This window comes from Pezoporus occidentalis, unplaced genomic scaffold (genome assembly GCF_034315485.1).
Source record: "Pezoporus occidentalis ecotype Australia unplaced genomic scaffold, CSIRO_AGI_Poc_V1 ctg67, whole genome shotgun sequence".
Taxonomy (NCBI): domain Eukaryota; kingdom Metazoa; phylum Chordata; class Aves; order Psittaciformes; family Psittacidae; genus Pezoporus; species Pezoporus occidentalis.
In genome coordinates, this window is record NW_026916019.1 from 3,036,573 (window position 1) to 3,059,431 (window position 22,859).

Below are 22,859 nucleotides of genomic sequence, written 5' to 3' on the forward strand. Positions count from 1 at the left end.
CTATTTTAAGTTAAATGGGGGGGGGGGGGGAAGAAAAAAAGCTGAGAGTACTAGAGTAGAAATGTACCAATTATTGTTCAACGTATAACAGGGCGCTTTGAAGAGGAATTTATCAAAATGCGTATGGAGAGACTTCAAGCTTGGATGACGAGGATGTGTCGCCATCCTGTTGTTTCAGAAAGTGAAGTTTTCCAGCAATTTCTCAATTTCCGAGATGAGAAGGTAGGAAGTAAAGGTCACATGCAGACTAAGACTGAGGAATTGCTCCCTGCCTCACCATCCCCTTTGAACTGGGTTCAGCTTTGTATCTTCTCATGTGTCTGCCCCCCTGTGGGCAGTAGTGATAAACCAAAATCTACTGGGTTTATTAATTGAGCTGACTGATCAAAACAAGGCATAAAGTTGCTTGTGTGGAATGCTGTATGCTATTCCAGCAGGGATGTGCTCTTCAAAGTAGCTTTGTTGCCAGTCTCTTAAGGACCGTTTGTGTCCTCCAGCAGAAAGGAACAATTACAACAATTCTTTAGGCTGTGCCCTGCTCTATCTCCATTGGACTGTGGTCCTCTGGTAGTGCTCTGATAACAGAAGCTACTTTGTAGCAGATCTAGGATGCGTGTAATCCTGTATTACATTTAAAAACACACATACACCCCCCATCACCCCCCCCCCAAAAAAAAAACCCAACCTACTATTCTCAGTAGAATGGATTGTAATAGCATTATGCTGCAGTCTTACCTGATATAACCAGACCTTTTTCTTGTTCTCCTGCTTCCCCCTGCCCCAGTATTTTCTTATGCTTTTTTTAAAAGAGGGTTTATTATCTACATGTATAATAAATAACATTTTCTTCATGATTGAGCTCTGATGAAACTTTTCTTTAAAATGTTTTGATTTCTGGGTGGTCTATTGGATAACACTTCCCCTCAACATTTCATTCACTGCTTAAGTACATGCCCTTAACCATATGCAGGAACAGTGGTGGTCAAACTTTGATGGGTTATTTGTTTGTTTGGGGATTTTTCTTCCTCAAGGAGTGGAAAACTGGAAAGCGGAAGGCAGAAAAAGATGAAACTGTGGGAGTCCTGATCTTTTCCACAATGGAACCAGAAGCTCCTGACTTGGACATGGTCGAAATGTAAGGTGGTTTCTTTTTTGCATGGACATTATGCATGTGGATATACAACAGGTACCAAGCTAATATAAAACTAGAATAGTAAGTGTGCACATATATTCATGGATTTGAAGAGGTATTTCTCAAGGCAGGGATGAAAAATTATTTGAGATTTTCATATCAATTTCTCCAAAACTTGCTGGAACTCCATGGACTCTTGACTTCAGTGGCTGAATACTGATCCTAAAACAATTTATGCAAAGCTAGTAGACAAAGTACTGGCAGATCTTATGGGGTGTTTTTTTTTATATTGGTATGTAAGTATACTTTGGTTTTTAATCCTTCAATTGTAAACACTTCCAAAGCGTGCTAGGCTTATTAAGTAGCTTAGGATAGCTGTAGGTAGACCATCAAGGAAAACAATGCTTCTGTGAAATACTTGTATATAATGCACACACAAAGTATGATTCTAGTATCTGGAATCCATGGAAAGCTATAAAAAATTTAAATGGTCAAATCTCATTTTAAATGGGTTACAACGTTTTTGGAGTATTCATCTAGAAGTGCAAAGGGATATATTTGTTTTACATATGTATATGTTATATATACACATTTTTTATGTATAGTTCTCTTGATGGTAAACCTTTTGGCTTCATAGAGTGAAAGACTGGTTTTACTCTGCAGCCTTTATTTCACTCCCTTAGGCTTAGTCATTTTTTGTTAGAAGACACGTAGTATGCATGATGTGCTTTACTTGCTGCTGTAGAACATAGGAACTTGGACAATTGTTTGTGTGTGAAGCTGTGAATAAACTAGATAGAAGAGCTAATAGTAGCAAAGCTGTAGTGTACCGACACCTGGAAATATCCCAGCATAGGCTTTATCCAAGCGATGCAGTGGATGTTAAGATGTATATAATAGCTGTGTAGTAGCAGTTCTGTACTAGTAAAAAAAAAAAAATGGACTTTTTTAGGTCACTGCCACTTCAAACATGAGACTTTCAAACTTGACTACTTTTCTGATGTATGTTATATATGTATCCCAGTGGTATAAAGCAGAAGGGGTGAACCAGACAGAACTTTTTGTAGGGTGCAGCAGAGGGTAAGACAGAACCCTGTCAGGGAACAACCAGTATTTGGTCTGCTAAACAGTTTATCTCCAAAGAGGGTGAGGGGTAGGCAAGCAGCTTGCACTGAGACTTCACCAGAGAGTACCGTCGCCTGGGCTAGGACTGACAGCCTGGCATTGTTCTGGGGATCTATCTCCAAGCGTTGCAGGAGTGCATGTAACACCTCAGACATCCATACCAGTGGCATTCTGGTGCCTGGGAATATCTCGGGGTGCTGGTAAAAGTCTGTATGAACACAATCTTGAAAGCTATATCAGTGCTGGAAGTAGACAAACCAGCTTGTTGAGTAGCTGTTAGGTTCTTCAGGACTGCTGCCCTGGCTCTTGGGAGTCGCTTAGGTTGACTTGCTGTGAGAGCTGTCTCAAACAGACTGGCTGAGAGCATTTGTAAGATCTGATGCAGCTTGAATAATTCTCATGGAAAATGGGAAAATACGTGTCTATTTTTCTTCTGTGGTGTTCACAGAGCATTGCTGTGATTGCAGTGCTGTGCTAATGGAAAGCTTTTATAGGTGCATGAAAACATGCTTAAAGAGGGGTAAAAATTCAGGATTCTCTTTTGAATGTCAGAGTTTTGTTTTTTTTTTCCTCTCAGTAACATAACTGAACACACAGTATTTTCTATATTATATAAAGTTATGCATATGTATTTCCCTAGAGGAACTGCTATATTAATTTTTATTTGCCTATTCTAGACTTTTATTAAAATACCTGGAACAATTATTTTCTTTGTATTTGTTCACTGTTGTATGAATTTTGCTACATCTGTTACTCTAATTTCATATCAATGTGGGGTCTTTCTTTAAGTCCTCTAGGGATGTATTTTCCTCAAATCTGTTTTTCTTGTTCCGATATTTGATCTCACTAGGGAGAATATTTGGCTAATAGTTTCTGTTTTGTTGTTTGGTTTGTTTTTTTTTTTTTGAGAATAGCTATAGCCAACATGATGGTCCATTATCATGTGTTTAACACTGGGGGGGGGGGCTAGAATGAAAGTTGTCTATATCTAAAGAAGGAAATTCTGACCTTGGTGAAATGGCAGAGATTCAAGGAATTCATTAATTTCTCTAATTTGGAATTTTTTTTTTTCCCCAAGACCTACGTGACACTACTATTATAGTATCAGCATTGTGTTTAAAGGTGACGTAACGCATCTGTTTAATTGCTTTTTGGTTTTGCTTTTTCCAAATGCCGCAGAGAGCAGAAATGTGATGCAGTGGGTAGGTTCACCAAAGCAATGGATGATGGAGTTAGAGAGCTGCTGACAGTGGGACAAGAGCACTGGAAGAGGTGTACAGGGCGTAAGTGTCCCTTCTGAATTAAGTAATTTCTGTGTTGCTTTTCTCTGTGGTGGTGGTGTTATTTATAATTCAAAACACCTTTTAAAGCTAAAGGAAATCCTAAATTATCATAAGAATCTTGTGGCATTCTGGTTGCTTTCAGTGTCTGAGAGTATAAGCTGTGCAAGTTTTTTGTTTATGTTTTTGGTTGGGGTGGTTTGTTTTTTTTCTCTCATAACAGAAATATCTGGTCCCTGCCCATAGCATTAAAAATACTCAATCATTCTAGTAACCCAGCTAAATCCCTTGTTGAACATGTTCTCATATATTAGTCATTTATCTACATTTTGGTGACATGGGCAGAGTATACCTATCTGATGAAATCATAAATGATTGCATTTTATTAACCCCTTATTTAGGATTCTTGCATGCCAGGAGGAGTGATATAAAGATTACGTGAGTTTAAAAAAAAAAAAAGAAAAAAAAAGAAAAATCTACTTGATTCTAACTTAATCTTTAGCCCAATTCTTTTTCTCCTATCTTCTCTTCCTTCCCACAGATATTTAGGGTTGCAGAACTTCACACCAAGTCGCTATGACTCTGCCTGGGCTCTAATTTCCTAGTCCACAGCAGTGTTCAGTGTTTGTGGCCACCACAAGGCAGCTATTGAAAGGAAGCAGGTACTACAGCTGAGGAGCAGAATAAGAAACACTTCAGGGCAGGCTGTAGTGTCTGGCAGCTAATAGACCTATCACATAAATCTCCTCAAAGCTCCTCCATTTTTTTCTTTGATGTTGTTTTGGTTTTTTTTTTGTTTGTTTTTTGTTTTTTTCCTCTCATTTTAACTCCTGCGAAAGATTAAAAACAGATTGTCCCCAGACTTGGGAGTAAATACATCTGAGTTATCTCTTTGCTGCTTTCTAATCTAACACTGCAGTTGAATATCTCCAGCTAAGCAGAGGGAATGGAAAGTATAGAAGCCCAGCTTCTTCCGGTGGTGATTACGTTAGACCTTAGCCCCTGTAGGATGTGAGCTTTGAATTACTTGTGTTTCACCACTTTGAATAAGAGGGTTTCCTTCTACATGTCACTGACCTTCCTGCTGGTCAAAAATAGTCTATCACAGGGCACAGCTCTAGAACTGTACAGATCTCACTTCACTAGGAAATAGTACTGAGGGGGAAGTAATAAGGTCGTTCCGATGAGACTAGAAAAATAGCATTGCTTTGCAGTCACAGAAGCTATGATCAAAACCACTGTAGTTTAGGGCTGGCTGTGACTTGTGCTTACAGAAGAAAGTCAATATTTTGTTCACTGCTAAAATGTCCCTAAACTTACAACACTAGTGCTTTGGGTATAGAATTAATGACTCCTATAATAGTTAAAGCTATTAGTTAGCATAAATGTGACTGTGCTAAAATTCTTAACTTCCCAGACGTTCATACTGAATTAAAAAAGTAGACTGCTAAATGGGGATATGCAAACCTGAAGATTTTCAGTAATCTCTTAGGTTTTAAGTTCCCTCTCAGCTCTAGTCCCAAGTCCTAGTCAGAAGTATTTTCGGCGCTTTTTGAGTAATAGTTATGTGCGTTACATTCTATGATATTTAAAGTGACTGACAGTGGAAACATCTTAAATGTAAGGGAAAAAAAACAGTGCTTTGCTGAAGTTTCCACTAGGGATTCAGTAACAAGTTAATGGCTGATAACAGAACTCTAGTACTCTGAATGGTACCTGTTGTATAATACTAGTTGTCATAAATAACCTAGCTTCTGGGCAAAAACTGGTTCAAAGATTATTTATAATAATTTTATTATTATAAAATTATGTGGTTGGGGGGGATTGGTTTGAGAGTTTTAATTTCTGTGGTGTGGGTTTTGGTTTGTTTTTTTGTTTTGTTTTTTTGGGTGGTTTGTTGTTTTTTTTTTTTTTTGCTCTTCTGTGAAGATCATATTGTGTATGATTATGCAGCTAAGAAACGGCTGGTTACCTGCGCAGTGCAGTCTCTGAATATAAATATTTGACAACAAAAAGCACATCTATTTGTCGGTTTGTGTCTTTTCTGCTAGCATAGGTAGCTTATAAAGAATTGCTTTTGCTTTTCAGATTGCTGTTTAGGCATTTGGGGTGATGGTATTCAAAGTGGTAATAAACACATTCAAAAATCACAGCTCATTGACTTCATTGTGAGGAAGCAACTTATGCGTACATGTTCAATAAATAGATTATAAAACACAATTTTATTATTCAGATGAGTGCATCAATTTTTATCCCTAGATAATTTTGGCTTCTAGTGCCTTTAAATAAAAAAAAATGCATTATTTGATGAGAGTTTAGGTGTTATAGTCTGTATAATAATCTCCTCCCTTAAAATATTAATGAGATCTAGTCTACATATCACTGCAGCATTTCCCCACTGGAGGATGAAGTCTGCTCATGAGGGGGAAAAAAAAACACCTCACTGTATGCATAGGAGGACTGAGCTTATGAGTATAGAGAGATATTTTTTCTTTTCCTTTTTTATAGCAGTCACACACTGTTTCCCTAACTTTGTGGTTTTCAAGAATCTGAATTGCAATTGCTTTATCCAGTTTTAGAACATCTGTAGCAGGGGAGGGGGTAGGAATGTGATTGTAAAGGGCTTCACTAAGGGAAATGTGAAACTTCGGGTTTTTTTTGACATCTGCTTCAGTCAAGTTTTAGAAATGCTACAGATTTAGTCTCACTTTACCCTTGTGGGGTTTTATTTCTGTTTCCCTCCCTTCCCCATCCTTTCCCACTTTCAGCACTACCCAAGGAATACCAGAAGATAGGAAAAGCATTGCAGAGCCTGGCACTGGTCTTCAGCACTAGTGGATACCAAGGTACTTCCATAGCTTCATTTCGACTTGACTTAAGAAAAGATACTTTAATTATATCTTTCTGCATTTTTGCTAGAGATCTTAATGCATTCGTTCTTGAACTTTAGATGTCAAGCATGATTCTGGAAAAAACATTAAAAACTTTTTTCCATGTGTATATTACAGGGGCTTTTATATTTTAGTCTGCAGTCTTGTTTTCTCTCACCATATAAACATGTGGTGGGTTGGTGGTGGTGGGGAGGGGTTTAGCTTGATCTCAGTATATAATCTGATCACTGGTCTGGTTGACAAAACATGCTGTAGCTGTAGCAGTCTTTGTGAGATCAAAGGAAAGGGGAGAAAATGCAGCCTTGAAAATATCTGTCATGTAACTGTCATGTGACTTAATGAAAACAACAACTCTATGTGAATGGAGAACTTATTACAAGATTCTTGTATACCATTGTGTGGGCTGGAGGGTTGGCTACTATAGCCTTTTCTTGTCCTTTACTTTTTTCTCTCCTTCAAGAGTCCTAAAATACAGCCTGTCTTGTTAGGTATGAAAGTTGTGGGAGGGAAAAGGAGGACATCAATTCCTCAAAAGTTCTCCTAAAATGTAGTCTTTAAGCCAGACTTTAAATTCTGCTTTAATACATTAAATTCTGCTGATGTTTATCAGATAACTGTAAAATACTTATTCGGGTCCCAGCTTATTGAGCTTATTGAGACCATTTTCTCTGGCATTTTCTTATCAAATATACTTTTTTCTATAGATTTAATAGCAATACTGCTCTGTTATAAAATCTTCAATATTATATCACAGAGGCTTCCTGAAATATTTCCATCTTAAGACTTTCAGTAGACCAGTACTTACTCTCTGACTACTCATCTATCCTTTGCTTTGTACTCTTAAGGCTTTTTACCCTAGAAACTATGTATTAAAATGCCACCACTTCTGAAATGCAGGTTCTCTGCTGCTGGAAACATTGGAAATATTCTCATCTTTGTCCTGTACTTCAACAGGATGACTGCTTAGTTAGAATTGGAACATATTATATTGCCTGAAAAGTTACTTTTGGATGTGAGAACCAAGTGCAGGATTTGCATAGTTACATACTCGTAGCAGTGGTTGAAAACCCATAAATCCTGGCTAGATACCACCTGTTGTCAGAATTCTTGAGAAAGGATTGAAAATTGCTTGAACTATAGCACATGTTCTTTTGCCAGGGTAAAGGGAAAACAGTATGGCTTAAAGCTAGGATGCAAAATTGCAGATCAGCCTTACAAATGAAAGCTTCAATTTGATTTCCAGCATATTCAAATGGTATGAAAAAATAGATCCCATGATATTTCGGAACTAGGCAAGGTGTTTCTCTTTTGCTGTTGGCCCACATGCACCTGGTTATACCCTAGTATCTTGCTGAGGAAAATGTTCTGATGCCTTTGTCCTGGTTCCATATGTTTTGCTTGCTTTAACAACTGGTACACCAGTGTATTTTTTTCATAATATATAGGATTATTTGCTTTCTAATTTGAGTTCCCAGGAAAAGAATAAGTGCAGTCCATGTGTTACTTTAAATAACTTGATCACAACTGTCCTCAGTCTGCCCTGCCTGCTGTTCATGTACAGTTGAATTCGATGGCTGCCCCAGATACAGGTCTGTGGATTAAGCAGACTCTATGCAAGCGGTAAGCACCTGGGATTAAACTGACAGGATGCAGCTTTCCTGACCTCAGTATTTAAAAAAAGTATGAAGTAGTACTAGCTGGGCTGAGTATAGGTTATGATTTTTCTAGACTATCAGTAAAGAAGAATAGGATCTTCAGCCATACTTAAAGGCACTCAATTCAGTGTCTATTGAGAGCTGAATCTCTTCATCTTTTTTTTAATGAGTTCTGGAAGTTTAAGCATATAGGCCACTGAAGATTGCAGCAACTGATTTGATGACATGAATATTTCCAGTTTCTGGTAGCTGATTTCTGACATACTGAATACACTGTTAGATGGTTATTTTGCACAGTTAGGATAGGATGTATCTACTCTCTTTACCTCTTTCATTATTGCAGCCTGCTTGCTTTGCAAAGCCTTATTGTGTGGTGAATGACTACTGCCTTCTCTTCTGATTTCCAGCCTAAAATGTTTAAGATGGCACCAGGCAAGATGCACTTGTTAATTTGCCTCATTCAAGCTCTTTTTCTTATTAAACTTATCAATTAGTTTCCAGCCACAGTGCATATTAGGAGACTGTCCCCAATATTTGTAGAGGCAAGGATACCCTTAAAGCTATTAAGGACACATTGAGAGGTTCTCATTTAACTTGGCTATGGGCCTATGTACTGTCAAATCAGTTTGAAGAACACATAGTTTGGAAGTATGATCCTGGTCCAGAAATGCATATTGGGCAGTTCCAGAATATGCGTGGGAGCGTCTTGCAACCTGGCACTATGTTACCAATCTGATTGCATCATACAGTGCTCTTGGGTACACAGCCTTAAAATAGCATGGCTTCTCTTTTGCGGCACCAAATCTGGGCGAGTCTTACTCCTATATTAAGGAAACATGAATAGTCTCTGGTATGCCATTCAACCATAGTAAGATCTCCTAATCCTACATCACCCCTCAGGAATCTTGTTAGGCAGTTACATGGCAAGTTTCACTATTCTGCCAGCTAGCAACAAGCATATCTTGCCTTTCAAGCTGCTTGTGTGCTGAACATTCAGTCTGAGGTGTACTTGCTAAGTAGTTCCCTAGTACATCAGATCCTTTTGCTACTCCTGGATTCTGTTAATACATGCTTTGAAAGAAAAGAAAACAAAACCAAAGCATTTCTTGGCAAAAAAAAAAAAATCTGCTATACCAGTCAAGCTTTACAGACTGTTAGTTGCTTCAGTATGCCTGTTGTGTTCCCTCAGAGGTGATGATCACTGGCATTTACTAAGCAGTTGAACTGCCAAGAGATGCTCTGCTAAGCATCGCCAGATGAGTCCTCATAGCTTTGCATCTTATACATAATGCACGCTACCCAAAATTTATTATAAATGTCACCAGCACATGGGGCTTTCTGCTTTTCAATTGATTGAAGAACCCCTGACATGCTGGTATATCTTTACACTGGGATGCAGTTCAGCTTTCATGGCTTGAGTTAAGAAGCCCATTTGCAGCTTTGAGTCAGTTCAGAAGCTGAGAATGCTAGAAACTCGGCCCTGTCCAAGTAACAGAATTTTAACCAAAACCTGTGCTGACAACAGTGATTGGAAGCAATCTGCTGCTGGAATTCACTGGCAAGGTGGTTTGGTGTAGGGAGTGACTGACTGACCATGGCACTACCTGGAAAAGAGATTGTAGAACAAAAGGATTCAGAATGAGGAGACGCTGATATTCTTTTAACACTTTGCCACTTGTGTGCCTGTCTATTGCTGGGGCCTACTGCCTGGAATAACTTTTAAATATGCAATCCCTTAGGCCTGTTTTTGAAGGAGTGTGAATGCCTCTGGTAGTAGTAGAAATTCTTCATGCACCCTGTGTCTTCTACAAACTGGATTTGTTCCCTGCTGCTCCCAAATGAAAGGGTATCGGTGCTGGGAGGATTTGTCCAGATTCTTTAAAGCTACGATCCGTGACGGTCCCTTGAGTGAGCTTTGCATAGAAGGGGAGGATTCTCTTTCTACTCAAATATAATACTTTTCCTCTTTCTTTCTGCTCAGATAGGAAAAGTCACTTATAGCATTATGAAATGAACAGCAACATCTAGACCAACCTGGCTTCTGACTCTTAACTGAAATGATAGTGGTTTTTTGTTCTAAAATACAGGAGTCACTAATCTAAGCTGCAGTTACTTCAATGTTACTCAAAATTACTTCTGAGCAGATGTGAGAAATTCTGAAATAATGAAATTTTAGTCTACCTGAAATAATAAAATTGATGTCTGACATCTTTTTATGGCTTTATAACAGTATGAAGATACCTTCTGAGTTACATACCTTTTGGATTTCACAGTGGGATTTCATGTTGTTTTTATTTTATCCACACAGGCTCAAACAGAAGAAAAATAGCCAAAAATAGTTATTTTTCTTCAACAGTGTTTGTGTTGCTGGACTTACCGATTTTTAGGATCAGTAGCTTTCCCTTAAAGCTTTCGGCTTTATGAAACCAGTGTAATGGAAAGTAAGAATCGATTGATAGAACTGAAGCAACATTTAGTCATTACTTTTAGGGCATTCTAAAGTGAAGGAATCCTGCCTAATAAATCTCTAACATATATTAGTTCATATGTCATAATAAAAGAAAATAGTGTTCAATTTAATCATTAATGAAATTAATGTTTGGTAATTTTCAATTAGGACGCTGATTAATGTGTATAGAATAAATACAAGGTTTTCATAAGAGGCTTAATTGTGGCCCAATATCAAGATGTGTCTGAAAGGATGAGAAAAAATTATTTATTTTTTTTTCCTTAAACTGAAATTCAGCATCTGTAAATTCCTTTCCCTTTCTCTGCCTGAATTTGCTTTCTGTACTGTTGACTGCCTGACTTGGACAAGCTAACAAGGATGGAAAAAACCTGTGGTGTTTTGGGAAGGTGAAGTGGCATGAAAAAAAAAAGCAAGGATGTAAGGCTTGTTTCCATCTTTGTCCCACATAGCCATGTCCTGCTAGTAACATAGAGTGCTTGTGGTGCTGTCTAGCGTAGGCTTTGTGGTGATGTTTGCATTTTCAAGTGCAGTTTGTAGTGCCTTTTGATCTATTTCATACGAGGATCAAAGTTAGAAACTCACTCTCAAAACCAGCAATTCTTACAGAGCTTAAAAATATATATTATCCAAGAGTTCCCTAAAGGGTTGGAAATCCTGTTGGCAAGGAATAAGGTTAGTTGGGCCTTGTGCTTCTCTGACCTCATAACAGTTGCAGTCTAGGACTGTTGGTGAGCTTCAGGCTAACATCAGTGCTCCGTAGGGCATCATGGAGAATTTATGCTTATCAGGTATGAAAACAATTTGTTAAAAATCGGAACAGCAGCTGTCTCTTCAGCTTGAACTCTATCTTCTGGTATAATCCTCCTCGTCTTCCCTCCTGTCCCATTCTCCTAGCCTTCCTGTTGTCCTGTGTGTTGGAATACCTGTATATTTAAGCTATCTATAATTATGAAATAAGGAAGTGAATAGTGATAGTACCGGGGTAGAACAGTGTTTACATACTCCCTTCAGAAGTCATTTTCTATGAGATCTTCAGAGTTTTCCTTTAATATTTTTCTAACTTCTTTATTACTGCTGGCTATAAAATGCTGACTAGGCATTTATTCATGTAGAGTAAACTATTTTAGACATTTGCCTTGAATTAAGGCAAGTTTCTTACTGCAATTCACTGTAATTTGAACACTGATGTTTACTTTTAGGAGAATCTGATCTCAATGGTGCAATAACAGAAGCAGGGAAAACCTATGAAGAAATTGCCAGTCTTGTAGCAGATCAGGTACGAGTATTATGAATGCATCGGTGTGGTATATACAAACATATCATCTATCTGGATCACTTCTGACTTTTTCTTTTAAAACATAGCTCCTAGTGTTGCATACCAGTTAAATGAAATTATTATTAATACTTTTAAATGCACTTTCATCTTCTTTACTGTGCATCAGCTTAGGATGTGGTGAGAGGGTATTTCTCCTGGTGTCAGTATTCAGGTCATAAATTGATGTTTTGTATATTAAACTTAGTCTCCAAAATGCAGATCTTTTTAAAACAGTTTTCCAAGTCAGCAGCTATGGACATGCACCTGTCCCATGTGTGTATCTGTACATGTAATAGGACTGTACTGGTAACTCCTCTTCAGTGAAAATTCAAGGCAAAATCCTTCATGTCATAAGCTAGTGTTGAGTAAAACAAAGAACAGAGGCATCTGCTAACTGATGCTTGATGTTTTACTCCAAAGAGCTTACATTTCCAGAAGGACTCCTTTAAATGTGGAAAAACCTGCAACATACAATAAGTATTAAGTAATTTTAGTAGGGGGTGGGTTTTTTCTGTTCTTTCCTTCCTTTTTTTATTTTATTTTTTTTTTCCCCTCATCCTCTTTTGGCATCATAGTTTCTTTACTCTGATGCTAATGCGCCACAGATACTTCTACTAATGCTTATGCTTTGTTATTAGCCGAAGAAAGATCTTCACTTTTTGATGGAAACAAATCATGAATATAAAGGATTTCTTGGTTGCTTTCCTGACATTATAGGAGCTCATAAGGTATGTGAGGGGCCTTTCTTTTTAAGGGTTGGGTGGTAGAAGGGTCTACAGCAACAAAAGTAGTGGTGTGGTACACTGCATTTATGCAGCAGCCTGGCCCTGCTTTCAGAAACTCTGAAAGCTTCTATAAAACTGGTGTGTTGGTTTTTAAAATAAAACACTTAAAGGGAAGGGAAGCTAGAACTTGTCTTCAGATTTGAGACTATCATGACTTTCTGCTGTAGTAGAGCACTAGAAACTTCATTATTTTCTTCAGGTTAACTTTATGTTCCAACGTAGTGAGTAGCAGTAGTGTAAACTTGTAGTATTTGAGTCTTACATAGTAGCTGATTGATTCTAAGCCATCCCAGTATTGTAGGGAAAACTTGTGTGCACTTACATGGCTAGCTTACCAATATGTGATAAATAATCATGCACTGATAGAAGTTTCTTTTCAATATTTAAAAACAGCGAATAGGGCTAACTCTTGAGAGGGGAGAGATAAAAAAACACACACCACCAAAACCAACCCCAAAACAAAAACCACCAGCAGCAAAACTCAACCCCTTTGTTCTCTGTAATAGGAAAGTCATCAAATAGTAAACCAGTAAATTTAGCCATTGAGTTTAGTTTGGGATAGTCTTCCCTTTTTTTGGTCCTAGAGGTTTCCATCTGTTCTTGTGCATACTGTAACGTATTTCAGGAAAATAAAAATTTTGAACTATTAAACAAGTACACAAGTGTTTATTTTCTTTTACCCCTTGAAGTGCTAAATGTATAAAGGAACGTCATATTTACAAGAGCAACAAAGATGAAAGCCTATCAGTTTTATATAGTCTTTCTTAGGGCACTTACGATGTTCTTGGGGGCAAATACCTTAAAAGGAGAAGAAATGTTTTTAAAACTTAGAACGTGTTTCAAGCCTATTGCCAAGAGATGTGTAAATAGATTGTCTCGAATGTTGTTTGGCACAAATGCATTGTGAAGGGGGAGGCATTTCTTTTTATGCTTATGTGACACAAGGCTTTTCCTGAATCAAAAGTTATACATTGCAGTGAGTTGTCTCTTGGAATATATCTCATCACATCTTGTATAATGTGTGAATAAGGTTCTACAGGCATTTGAGGCTTTTGGATGTCTGTTGTGCTGGACAGCTGTATTTTGAAACTTGGTCCTTTTGTCCTTTCTGTATATACCCCTGCGTATTACTGCCTTTACCAAACCCAGTTTCCTAGTGACTCGATTCTTGCCTGTGTTTGAAGTCACTTTTTGTAAGCTGTTGGGACTCTTGAAATCAGTATAGTGAAATAACAAGCTTCAGGTGAAAATGTGAGGCAGAATCTGTTGTTTTGTGTGTATATGTTATGTGTATAGTGTGCAAGCTCAAAATGTGACCAGTGGCATTTTGGACGACTGTAAAGACCTTTAAGTTGACTATTCTTTTTATCTTTCTGCATTTGGTTTTTACAGGGAGCCATAGAAAGAGTGAAAGAATGTGATAAATTAGTTGCAACTAGTAAAATAACACCACAAGACAAACAGAACATGGTGAAACGTGTGAGCACCATGGCTTATGCACTACAAGGTAAACCAAATTTTGGACTAAATAGTAATGTTGTAGATCTCTGAAATAAGTAACAAACTTTGAAAGAATCTTTATTCTGCCAGGAGTGATAATAAGAGCTAGGCATAGGTGGGTTTGGATTTTTGGGTTGTTCTTTTGTTTGTTGGTTGTTTTGGTTTTGGGTTGTTTGGAGGGGGGGGGGGGGGGTTGGTTTGTTTTTTTTTTAATATTTTTTTTGTGTGTGACCTGCTTAGATTGTCCTAAAATTGCAGTTACTGTTTGTTGTTTTCTTTCAAATCTCATATTGATATTGCAAAATATAGTGTTTTGGAAATGTGATTTTGAAAAATCCCAAACAAACACACAAAAAAAATCCTCACACCAAAACAACAAAACGGCAGTACAGTCACCCCAGACTGATTCTTTCATTTTTGAACTGATAATGTCTCAAACAAAAAGCATGGGCCCTGTTGCAGGAAGCAGTTCATGTGCAGAAGTGTGTTTTTGACTCATGGTTTAGTCAGACATGAACCAGTTGCAATCCTTTTTGTACGTAAGATTTTATTTCTTGCATGTTCTTTGAATTTAGCTTTTCCTCTTCAGGTGAGAGATGTTGTAAATATGAGATCCAGCACACTGCACTTGAAAAACCGGGGAAGCGATGAGTCAGGGCTCAGTCCTGCAGGATATCAAGTCCTTAGGTGCATCCTGTTGCTGACTTCAGTGGGACTAGTCATTGCTGAGGGAGTTGCATCTTTTTTAGCTGACTTTAAGGCAAGAGTACTTAGTGTTGTACAGGACAAAGTCACAGCAGCGCACAAAAATGGTTTCAGAAACTAACAAGGGAACTCCCCAGTCCCTTCTTGGTCACAGTGACAAAGTTGGGGCTGTTCAGCCTGGAGAAGAGAAGGCTGTGTGGAGACCTCATAGCAGCCTTCCAGTATCTGAAAGGGGCCTATAGGGATGCTGGGGAGGAACTCTTAATTGGGGACTGTAGTGATAGGACAAGGGGTGACAGGTTAAAACTTAAACAGGGGAAGTTTAGATTGGATATAAGGAGGAAATTCTTTCCTGTTAGGGTGCTGAGGCACTGGAATAGGTTGCCCAGGGAGGCTGTGAACACTCCATCCCTGACAGTGTTCAAGACCAGGTTGGACGAGGCCTTGGGTGATATGGTTTAGTGTGAGGTGTCCCTGCCCATGGCAGGGGCGTTGGAACTTGATGATCTTAAGGTCCTCTCCAATCCTAACTGTTCTGTGGTTCTATGATTCTAAGAGGACTGTGCTGTGTAAGTGGTAATTGTGGAAGAGACCTCTAGGATAACTCTTACAACCTAGAATATTTCTTCTCCCTCTGGTATCTCAAAATATATTTCATTTATTATTTCAGCCATAAGCTGTGATCTGACAAGAGATGCAGAAAGTGGTGAAAGGTGTTACTGATTCAGTAATGCTATTTCTGTTTACTACTGAAATAGCCTCAGTCCAGAATGGGTCAAACACTACTGCTGTATCTTTTTTTGAACTAAATATTTACAGATGTGGCTTAAAGCTTGATATCTATACCCTTGGAAATCTCAATGTCCTAGCCAATATCTTTTGGAAACACTTCAGGAAAGAGCAGTTACCTCAGTAGGATAAAGTCCTCCATGTATTTTTCATCAAATCTTTGTACACCTCAGTATTGTAACAAGAACCTGGCTTTATCCAGGAGGTCCATATTTTATCATTGAGTAAGAGACACCCTACCAATTCTACAAGCAGTTCCATCATAACCTGAGTGCTGCAGGCAAAACAGGTTGTAGAAGCATGAGAACAGTAACTATGGTGACAGGGCTGAACATTGAGCTTGGTGCACAGTAACTAACCTGAACTGAAACTGTTCCTAATTACAAATGCTTCTCTTAAGTAATTTGCCTCCTGGGTCTACTTGCAGCTGAGATGAATCACTTCCACAGTAACCGGATTTATGACTACAACAGTGTCATTCGTCTGTATCTGGAGCAGCAGGCACAGTTCTATGAAACGGTAAGGGGTAGTATTTCAGTGCCATTTTCCTGCCATGTACCATACTGCCACTTCTATAAGAAATACTCACAGTACTTAATCTTTTTATATGAGCCTGTGTCAGACAGCAGATGTTTCAAGAGCTGTACATATAAAAAAAGAATTAGTTAAAATAATACTTTCCTACAGATACTATCCTATGTATGTGATTGCCATATTAGACCTAAAAAAGTGTAGAGAAACTTTATTGCTGACAGCTTGATTTTTACTTTTATTTTTTTCAATGCTAGAACTAGATATGCAGTAGGACCTGCTGCACTGAATACATCAAAAAATCATTTGAATGAAACTTCTCTCACATAGGAATGGGGGGATGAAGGGAAGCTTCTGCCATTTAAAGCCTGATGTATACAAGTTGGGGGAAGATAGGACTGGAGTGCTTCAAGCGACTTACTAAATATGTTAATGCTGACCATTTAACCTACAACCTTGGATCTCATTTAAATTTGTTCTTATGTATGTGTTCCTTTTTGAAAAAGAAAAACAAGAACAAATTTTCTAATGTGATACGCTGGTAAAACACATGTGCTTGAGTGTGCTGGAGCCTGGGTTCTGTCTTAAAGGAGTAATATAAGCAACTGGTTGCCCCTCAACAGCAGTAAAAGGTGCCAGTGGGGCTTCAGAGGTATCTTTAGTGAATGATGACTTTAGATTCCCCATCATGTCACCTTGCTCAGTTTGTCTGACACATCTGATGGGGTTAGGCATGGGTTTTTCCCTTACCTTCTTTCAGTGTCTTGTCCAGTCCATCCCAATTCTTCTGGTTGCAGCCTCACCAGTCTCCTTGTGCTAATCCTCTCTCCCCCAGTACAGGGACAAAATCCCTGTACACGCGTGGGATGCTGCTGGCTACCATGAGAACACAGGAACTCTGTTCTGATGTGTGGCTTTGTTTAAGTAGGGAAATTGATTTAATGAAAAATACGGCTGTGTGCCTGTAATCCTCCTACATAGCGCAATGCTGGATAACCTGATAGGCAAGAGGACAGCCCTGCCTACAATACCTTCTCCAACACGAGTGGTGAGAGCACAAAATGAACAAGGCAGAAAGTGTATAAATGAGAAGAAAAGTCTTTATTAATAGAATGCTTTGAGAGTCCATTATATGATATGCAAAATCTGTGGTAATAACTGCAGTTTTAAAGAAAATGAGGGAACAATTAATTTAATTTCTTAACCAGTAATTGTATTTCTGCATAAAGTGACTGCATATTAAATATGTTTTGTTTCTTTGTTTCAGATTGCACAGAAGCTGAGGCAGGCACTCAGCCGCTTTCCTATGATGTAGAGAATAAGAAGTAGTCAACAATAAAGAGCAACTCCGAAGTGCTTTTCTGATGCTGGGGCAATGCTAATAAAAACTTGTTAGCCTTTGCTAACCCACCAAACCCACCAAAAAACCCCAACGACCACAATCAGTTGTAGAAAAAAAAAATAATTGTTTAAAATTTCACTTTATCAGATGAAATCGTAAGATAAGGTTCTTACCATGAATGGTCTCCCATTTGTATCATTATTTGAATAAAAACAGCCAGATAATGCTGTCATTCTTGGGGCTCTAAATTATCAAACTGCTATGTTGCTATGGACTTCATGCGGACTTGCATCTATCAGATGTTCTTCCAGAAACTCTTAATCAACATCAGATTTACAAATTTGTATCTTTCAAGTGGGAAAGCAGACAAGCTTGAGAGACTTAATATTCATTATACGCAGTTCAGCTCTCTAGCAGTTCAGTAGCCAGGAGGAATTATATTCGTGTCTGTTTCTGGTACATGTTCATGATAATCTCCTGAATGAACACTTTGTTCCCATATGCAGCCATGGCATACTGCTCCTATTATGACTTCTGGTAAATATCTCTCATTCTTCCTTTACTCTTTTTTCTCCTTCTAACTAAATCTTGCACTTGTGGCACAACACCTCAGAGCTTATGTCAGGCTCTTTTGTTTCTTGCGATTCACTGTGTAAGAAGACAAAGTACAAACAAGAAATGAGCCATTCAGGAAGGTGCGAAAAGTCTTCCATACCAGCACTTTGACACTCCCCAATATTATGCCATAAGATACTGGTGTTCCTCAGTGCTGTACAGGGACAGCTTCCCTTTTACCCCTCAGAGTTTAAAGCCCTTTGGCAGAGGGGACACTGCCACATCTAACCCAAACTACTAGATGTCCCCAAATTCCAACTAAGCTCAGGTCTTCAAGTAGTAGTATGGTGTGCTATTGGCTTGGGTTAACTTTTTGTTACCTTCTAATGCAAACTAAAAGGTGACAAAAGTACTGAATAACATCATTAGTTATCCCACAAACTCTGTGCTTTTATCATCATCTCTTATCAAGTGGGCCAGTGACCCCTTTCATATGACTGAAGCATCATTTGAGGCATAGGCTTTTCAAAGCAGAAAGCCACCATGAACCCTGTGCACAGTGGGCACTGGCTGCATTAATTCATTTCATGCCATAAGCAAGCACAAAAGCCAAAATGCAATTTTTGCTAAAATGTGCCTAGAAAATGAACATTTCAGGAAAAGGAAAAACCAAACCAAGGCATTTTACCAATAAGCCATTCTAAGGGACGGGTGCAGTCTGCTGGTTGAATAGTTGCCTTATTCTGTTTTGCATTGGTGTTACTTTTGTGTGGTTGAAGGAAAATCTGGGCCTGCCTGAATAACCTGAAACCAAATCAAACCGGACTAAGCCTAAGTCTAGATGCTTTTCAGTGTCTCTGGTTTTGTTCACATTTTATAAACCTTGTTTTTTTTTCCTCCCAGTTTTAGTTGTTCGCTTCCAAAATTCCATAGCGTTAGTGTTGTTTCATACAGCCATTTAAATATGTACAAATTGTAAAAAATGTGTATAAATGTTTTACACCAAATGTAAGATCTGCTTGCATGTAGAAGCAGCTTCTATAATAAATTGTTACAATATGTACAGTAAATTCTGAAATCACCTTTTCAAGCCAGCATTTTTTTAGCATTTGTATATTCACTTTTTGGTAATGAAATCTCTTTGTAACAGTCTCTTGATTTGGGAGGGGGAAGGGGGGGGTCTTCCTACCAATCCTTAAATAGCTTCATATGCACTAAAGCTGAAGGCTTTTTACCTTGAAGGGATTGTTTTGGAATGTAAGTTGTGCATTCCCAGTGCAGGGAAGCTATGACAGCAGCGACTGTGTCAGAGATGCAGCATTTTGGCACAAAAGAGAAACTGTTAAAAGACTTCTAGTAAAATGAAGTTAAAACTGGTAAATAAATATTTATGTATATCCACCAGACTATTTTATTTTTTTATTTTTTCCTTGAAATCATCATGTTGCTTTTTAACAGGGTGATGCAGCGTGAGACACATCCTCATAACTTTTCATCGGCTTATACACTGGCCAGCTGAGAAAGGAGAAAGCATCCATGTGTCTTCCATGAAGCGGGCATCCCAACTGAAGGGTATAATAGTGCTAGTGACTGCAGACCAGCAAAGGCTACACATACGTTGTAAGCTTTCATTATTCAGGTCAGTCTAGCTCATGGCTGATAGAGCCCTCCTGACTGCAAATAAGTAGTAGAGCACAGCGCTACTGTGTATTCCTGGCTTTGTGTCGGTGTGGTGTTGACCCAGAATAGGAATTTGATTGTCTTTGGTATTTGTTTTTTAAATTAGCTATCAATAGTGGCATGGTTAGGTTGAGTGAGTTGGGAGCAACAGAAAATCTTCACCCTGAAGATGCAGTCATTTAACTGTTACAAGAATAACAAGTTGGAGTAAGACTTGAGCAGTGCCCTCCTGAATTCTGTTTGTCATAGCTGAATAATTAATCTCTCTGGAGCATCAAAAAGCTTTACTACTGTTTCCTGGCTTATGCTTTTCTTCGAGGGTGAGCCAAACACTGGCATTATTACATTTATAAAGTCATCAAGCGCCCTAGCTGTTGGGTTTAACTTTGTATTTTAATGATTTATTCTGTTACTGGTTTTCAACACTAAAACTGTAGCCAAACAAAGGGGAATGCTACCTGTATTTCTTATCTGTTGTTAACCCCACATGCAATTGGACTGCAGCAGCAGGCAGTGGTGGTGTTGCAATGTATGGTACATTTTTGGAAGAGTACTGTCTACTGCAATTAGAGAATATTCTTTAATGCTGTAATGAGGACTAGCTTTGCCTGAGTACTGACATTTTTACATTACTGAGCAATTTCTGGTTTTTATGACGAAGTGGTTGAGAAAGTACTACCATAACATACTTATTCTGTAAATTCTGATTAAATAATATACATCAATTTTACTGCTGCCAAATTTATTCTTGCTTAGTGCAGCAGACTAATTCAGACTAACAGCCTATAAAGAAAGAGATGCATTTCTTGTCCTGTGGTTCAGTTTGAAGTGCTCAAGACACTGCCAGTCTGGATTGGCCAGTGTACTCCACATACTTGTGGTATGCAGCCACCTGCAGCAAGCAAAGTGCTTGCTAGGCATGCATCCTGTTCGGCTGCTCCTGCGTTCCTTAGGGCTTCACACTGAAATGTGTGAGCATGCACCAGAGGAAAGCAAGTTGGGGAGGTCTTCAGTCACTTGTTTTTTTTCCACTGTACATACTTTCAACATTTTTCTATAACACTTTTGATAAACATTTGATAAACATTAATAACTGATACAATAACAAACAAGTACAGAACAGGAGAGGTAACCACTTGTGAAGAAAAAAAGCCTTTTCTCTCTAAAGAATCCCCAACAAAAATACCTCATAGAACTAGAAACACAGGGACTGGATGGAGACCAATCCACCCATCCTGTTTTCCCATCCATCCATCAGTTATACCCATACTTTAAAGGACACCTGATTCAGAAATACACATTTTCTTGGCATCTTGAAGATTCCACAATGCGTCAGCATAGTATTTTACAGTAAATCAGCATGTTGTTGCTTGAAAAGCTTTCCTTTGCATCCATCATCTCTTCTGTAAGTTGTGTGCATATGAAATACTACCTCTATGCTTGAGTTTTCATTAACTAGAACAGTTAACCAACATGTCTAATAATGTTTACGTACTAAAAGTCTTTCTTCATGTTGATGTGTATTGGCTTTCTTCCCTTGGTGCATAAAATGAGCCTGTTCTCTTGCTTATACCAGTTCCATCAATATATGCCAGGGAGAGGATTGTACCTCTCAGCCTTCCAATAGAGTCATGCTGCTGGCCTATCAGTTTATGGTATTTATGCAAATCACCTGGCTGTATTCCTGCCTGGCTGCGTAACTTCCATACAGTGGCCAAATACTATATGCAGATCTTTGTGCATCTGTCACAACTAAAATACAATTCGGAACCACACTTTCAATTTACAATACTTGTTTCTCCCTGTACTTGCAATCCAGAGCTAGTTGGGGTCATGCAGGTTGTTTTGCTTTTAACAAACTTGTTATATTCTGGTTATTTTATAGACTTTTAGTGTCAGTTTTCAGCTTGGCTTATGCCTACCTCATAGTCACTGTATATAGAATGTATATAGAATACATTCTCTTGAATTTCTTCTGAGATCTGAATGTAAGAAATTTGCCAAAATTCTAAACCCCTGCTGTTTGCATCTCTGTACCTCCTGTGTTTAAGTGGGTTCATTTTCCAGTCGAGGGTGTTTGACTATTTACACATATTGTTCTCAATGAACTGCTGCTTTTTACTGCATTTTTTTCTTCCCCCCCCCCCCCGCATGGCTTTTTGAACATCAGTTGTGGCTTTGGGATCTTTGCAGTATCTTTGCTGATATGATAAAAATCAGTATCTACTGCCTTCCTGCTGAACTTTCTGAACTCTAGGTTCTTGTCATCTACAGAGTTAAAAACTCTTTGCTCTGTGATAGACTCAATTAGTTTCTTTGAACCAGCCCTGTCAATCTGAAGCCAGCTTTCTCACATTTATTAAACACTCTTCTTCCCTTCTTCTTCTGGCCTGTGGCTGTATTCTATTAAAATATATCTTTGTAAGTCGCATATTTTTCTACTGGGGCTGAAGCTAGAACGTGTTTCTTATGTACTGTTTTCTGTTAACAGCAGACTTTTACTACCCTTAGTTTTACTCTTATACCTAGCATCTTTAAAAACTATTCACTTTTTACAATTATTTGCTAATAGCATCCATAAATTTGAGGTCACTTTTAATTCACTTTGCCTTCCATTGCAATTAAATCTCGGTAGATACAAATCTAAAATTGTTACTCTTCACTGGTATATTTTTATCTTCTGAAATGTCATTCCCCAAACAAACAAATAATTCAATGAACTTCTATTCCAAGAAATAGTTTTCAATTTAAAGAACAAAATAGAGCAGAATTGTAAAGATATGACTAAGTTCCTAGCTCCAAGATGTTTCTTAGAGGTTATCTCAGCAGAATAATATGACAAGAGGTAGGTGTATAAAAATAACAGAAAATATAGACAGATTGTGGAGGATTATGTGGCATTTGGACTTAGATAATCTCCAGAGGTCCCTTCCAACCCTAATGATTCTGCTTTGGTTTCTTTTGAGTTGGATGTTAGTTATATAACTGTAGTTATTAGGCTATTCCCAAAGATACTCGCCAAAAGCAAGGAAGAGGGGACAAGTGGTACGTGTGTATGCACATATATAGGGACATACAGTATTTGTACTAGTTGAGCTGAGCTG

At 38.3% G+C, this 22,859-nt stretch overlaps 1 protein-coding gene across 2 annotated transcripts in view; it reads left to right on the forward strand.

The window, feature by feature from the left end:
- SNX9 (sorting nexin 9) overlaps window positions 1-19,476 on the forward strand; it is a 59,793-nt gene extending 40,317 nt beyond the window's left edge. For both annotated transcript variants that reach the window (XM_062640783.1, XM_062640782.1), the window contains exons 10-18: window positions 92-222; window positions 1,032-1,135; window positions 3,437-3,540; window positions 6,306-6,383; window positions 11,753-11,829; window positions 12,507-12,596; window positions 14,046-14,160; window positions 16,075-16,166; window positions 17,446-19,476. In XM_062640783.1, coding sequence (XP_062496767.1) covers window positions 92-222; window positions 1,032-1,135; window positions 3,437-3,540; window positions 6,306-6,383; window positions 11,753-11,829; window positions 12,507-12,596; window positions 14,046-14,160; window positions 16,075-16,166; window positions 17,446-17,493 — 839 coding nt within the window. In that variant the 3' untranslated portion in view covers window positions 17,494-19,476. The remainder of the gene's footprint in view (window positions 1-91; window positions 223-1,031; window positions 1,136-3,436; window positions 3,541-6,305; window positions 6,384-11,752; window positions 11,830-12,506; window positions 12,597-14,045; window positions 14,161-16,074; window positions 16,167-17,445) is intronic.
- Window positions 19,477-22,859: the final 3,383 nt, after the last annotated feature.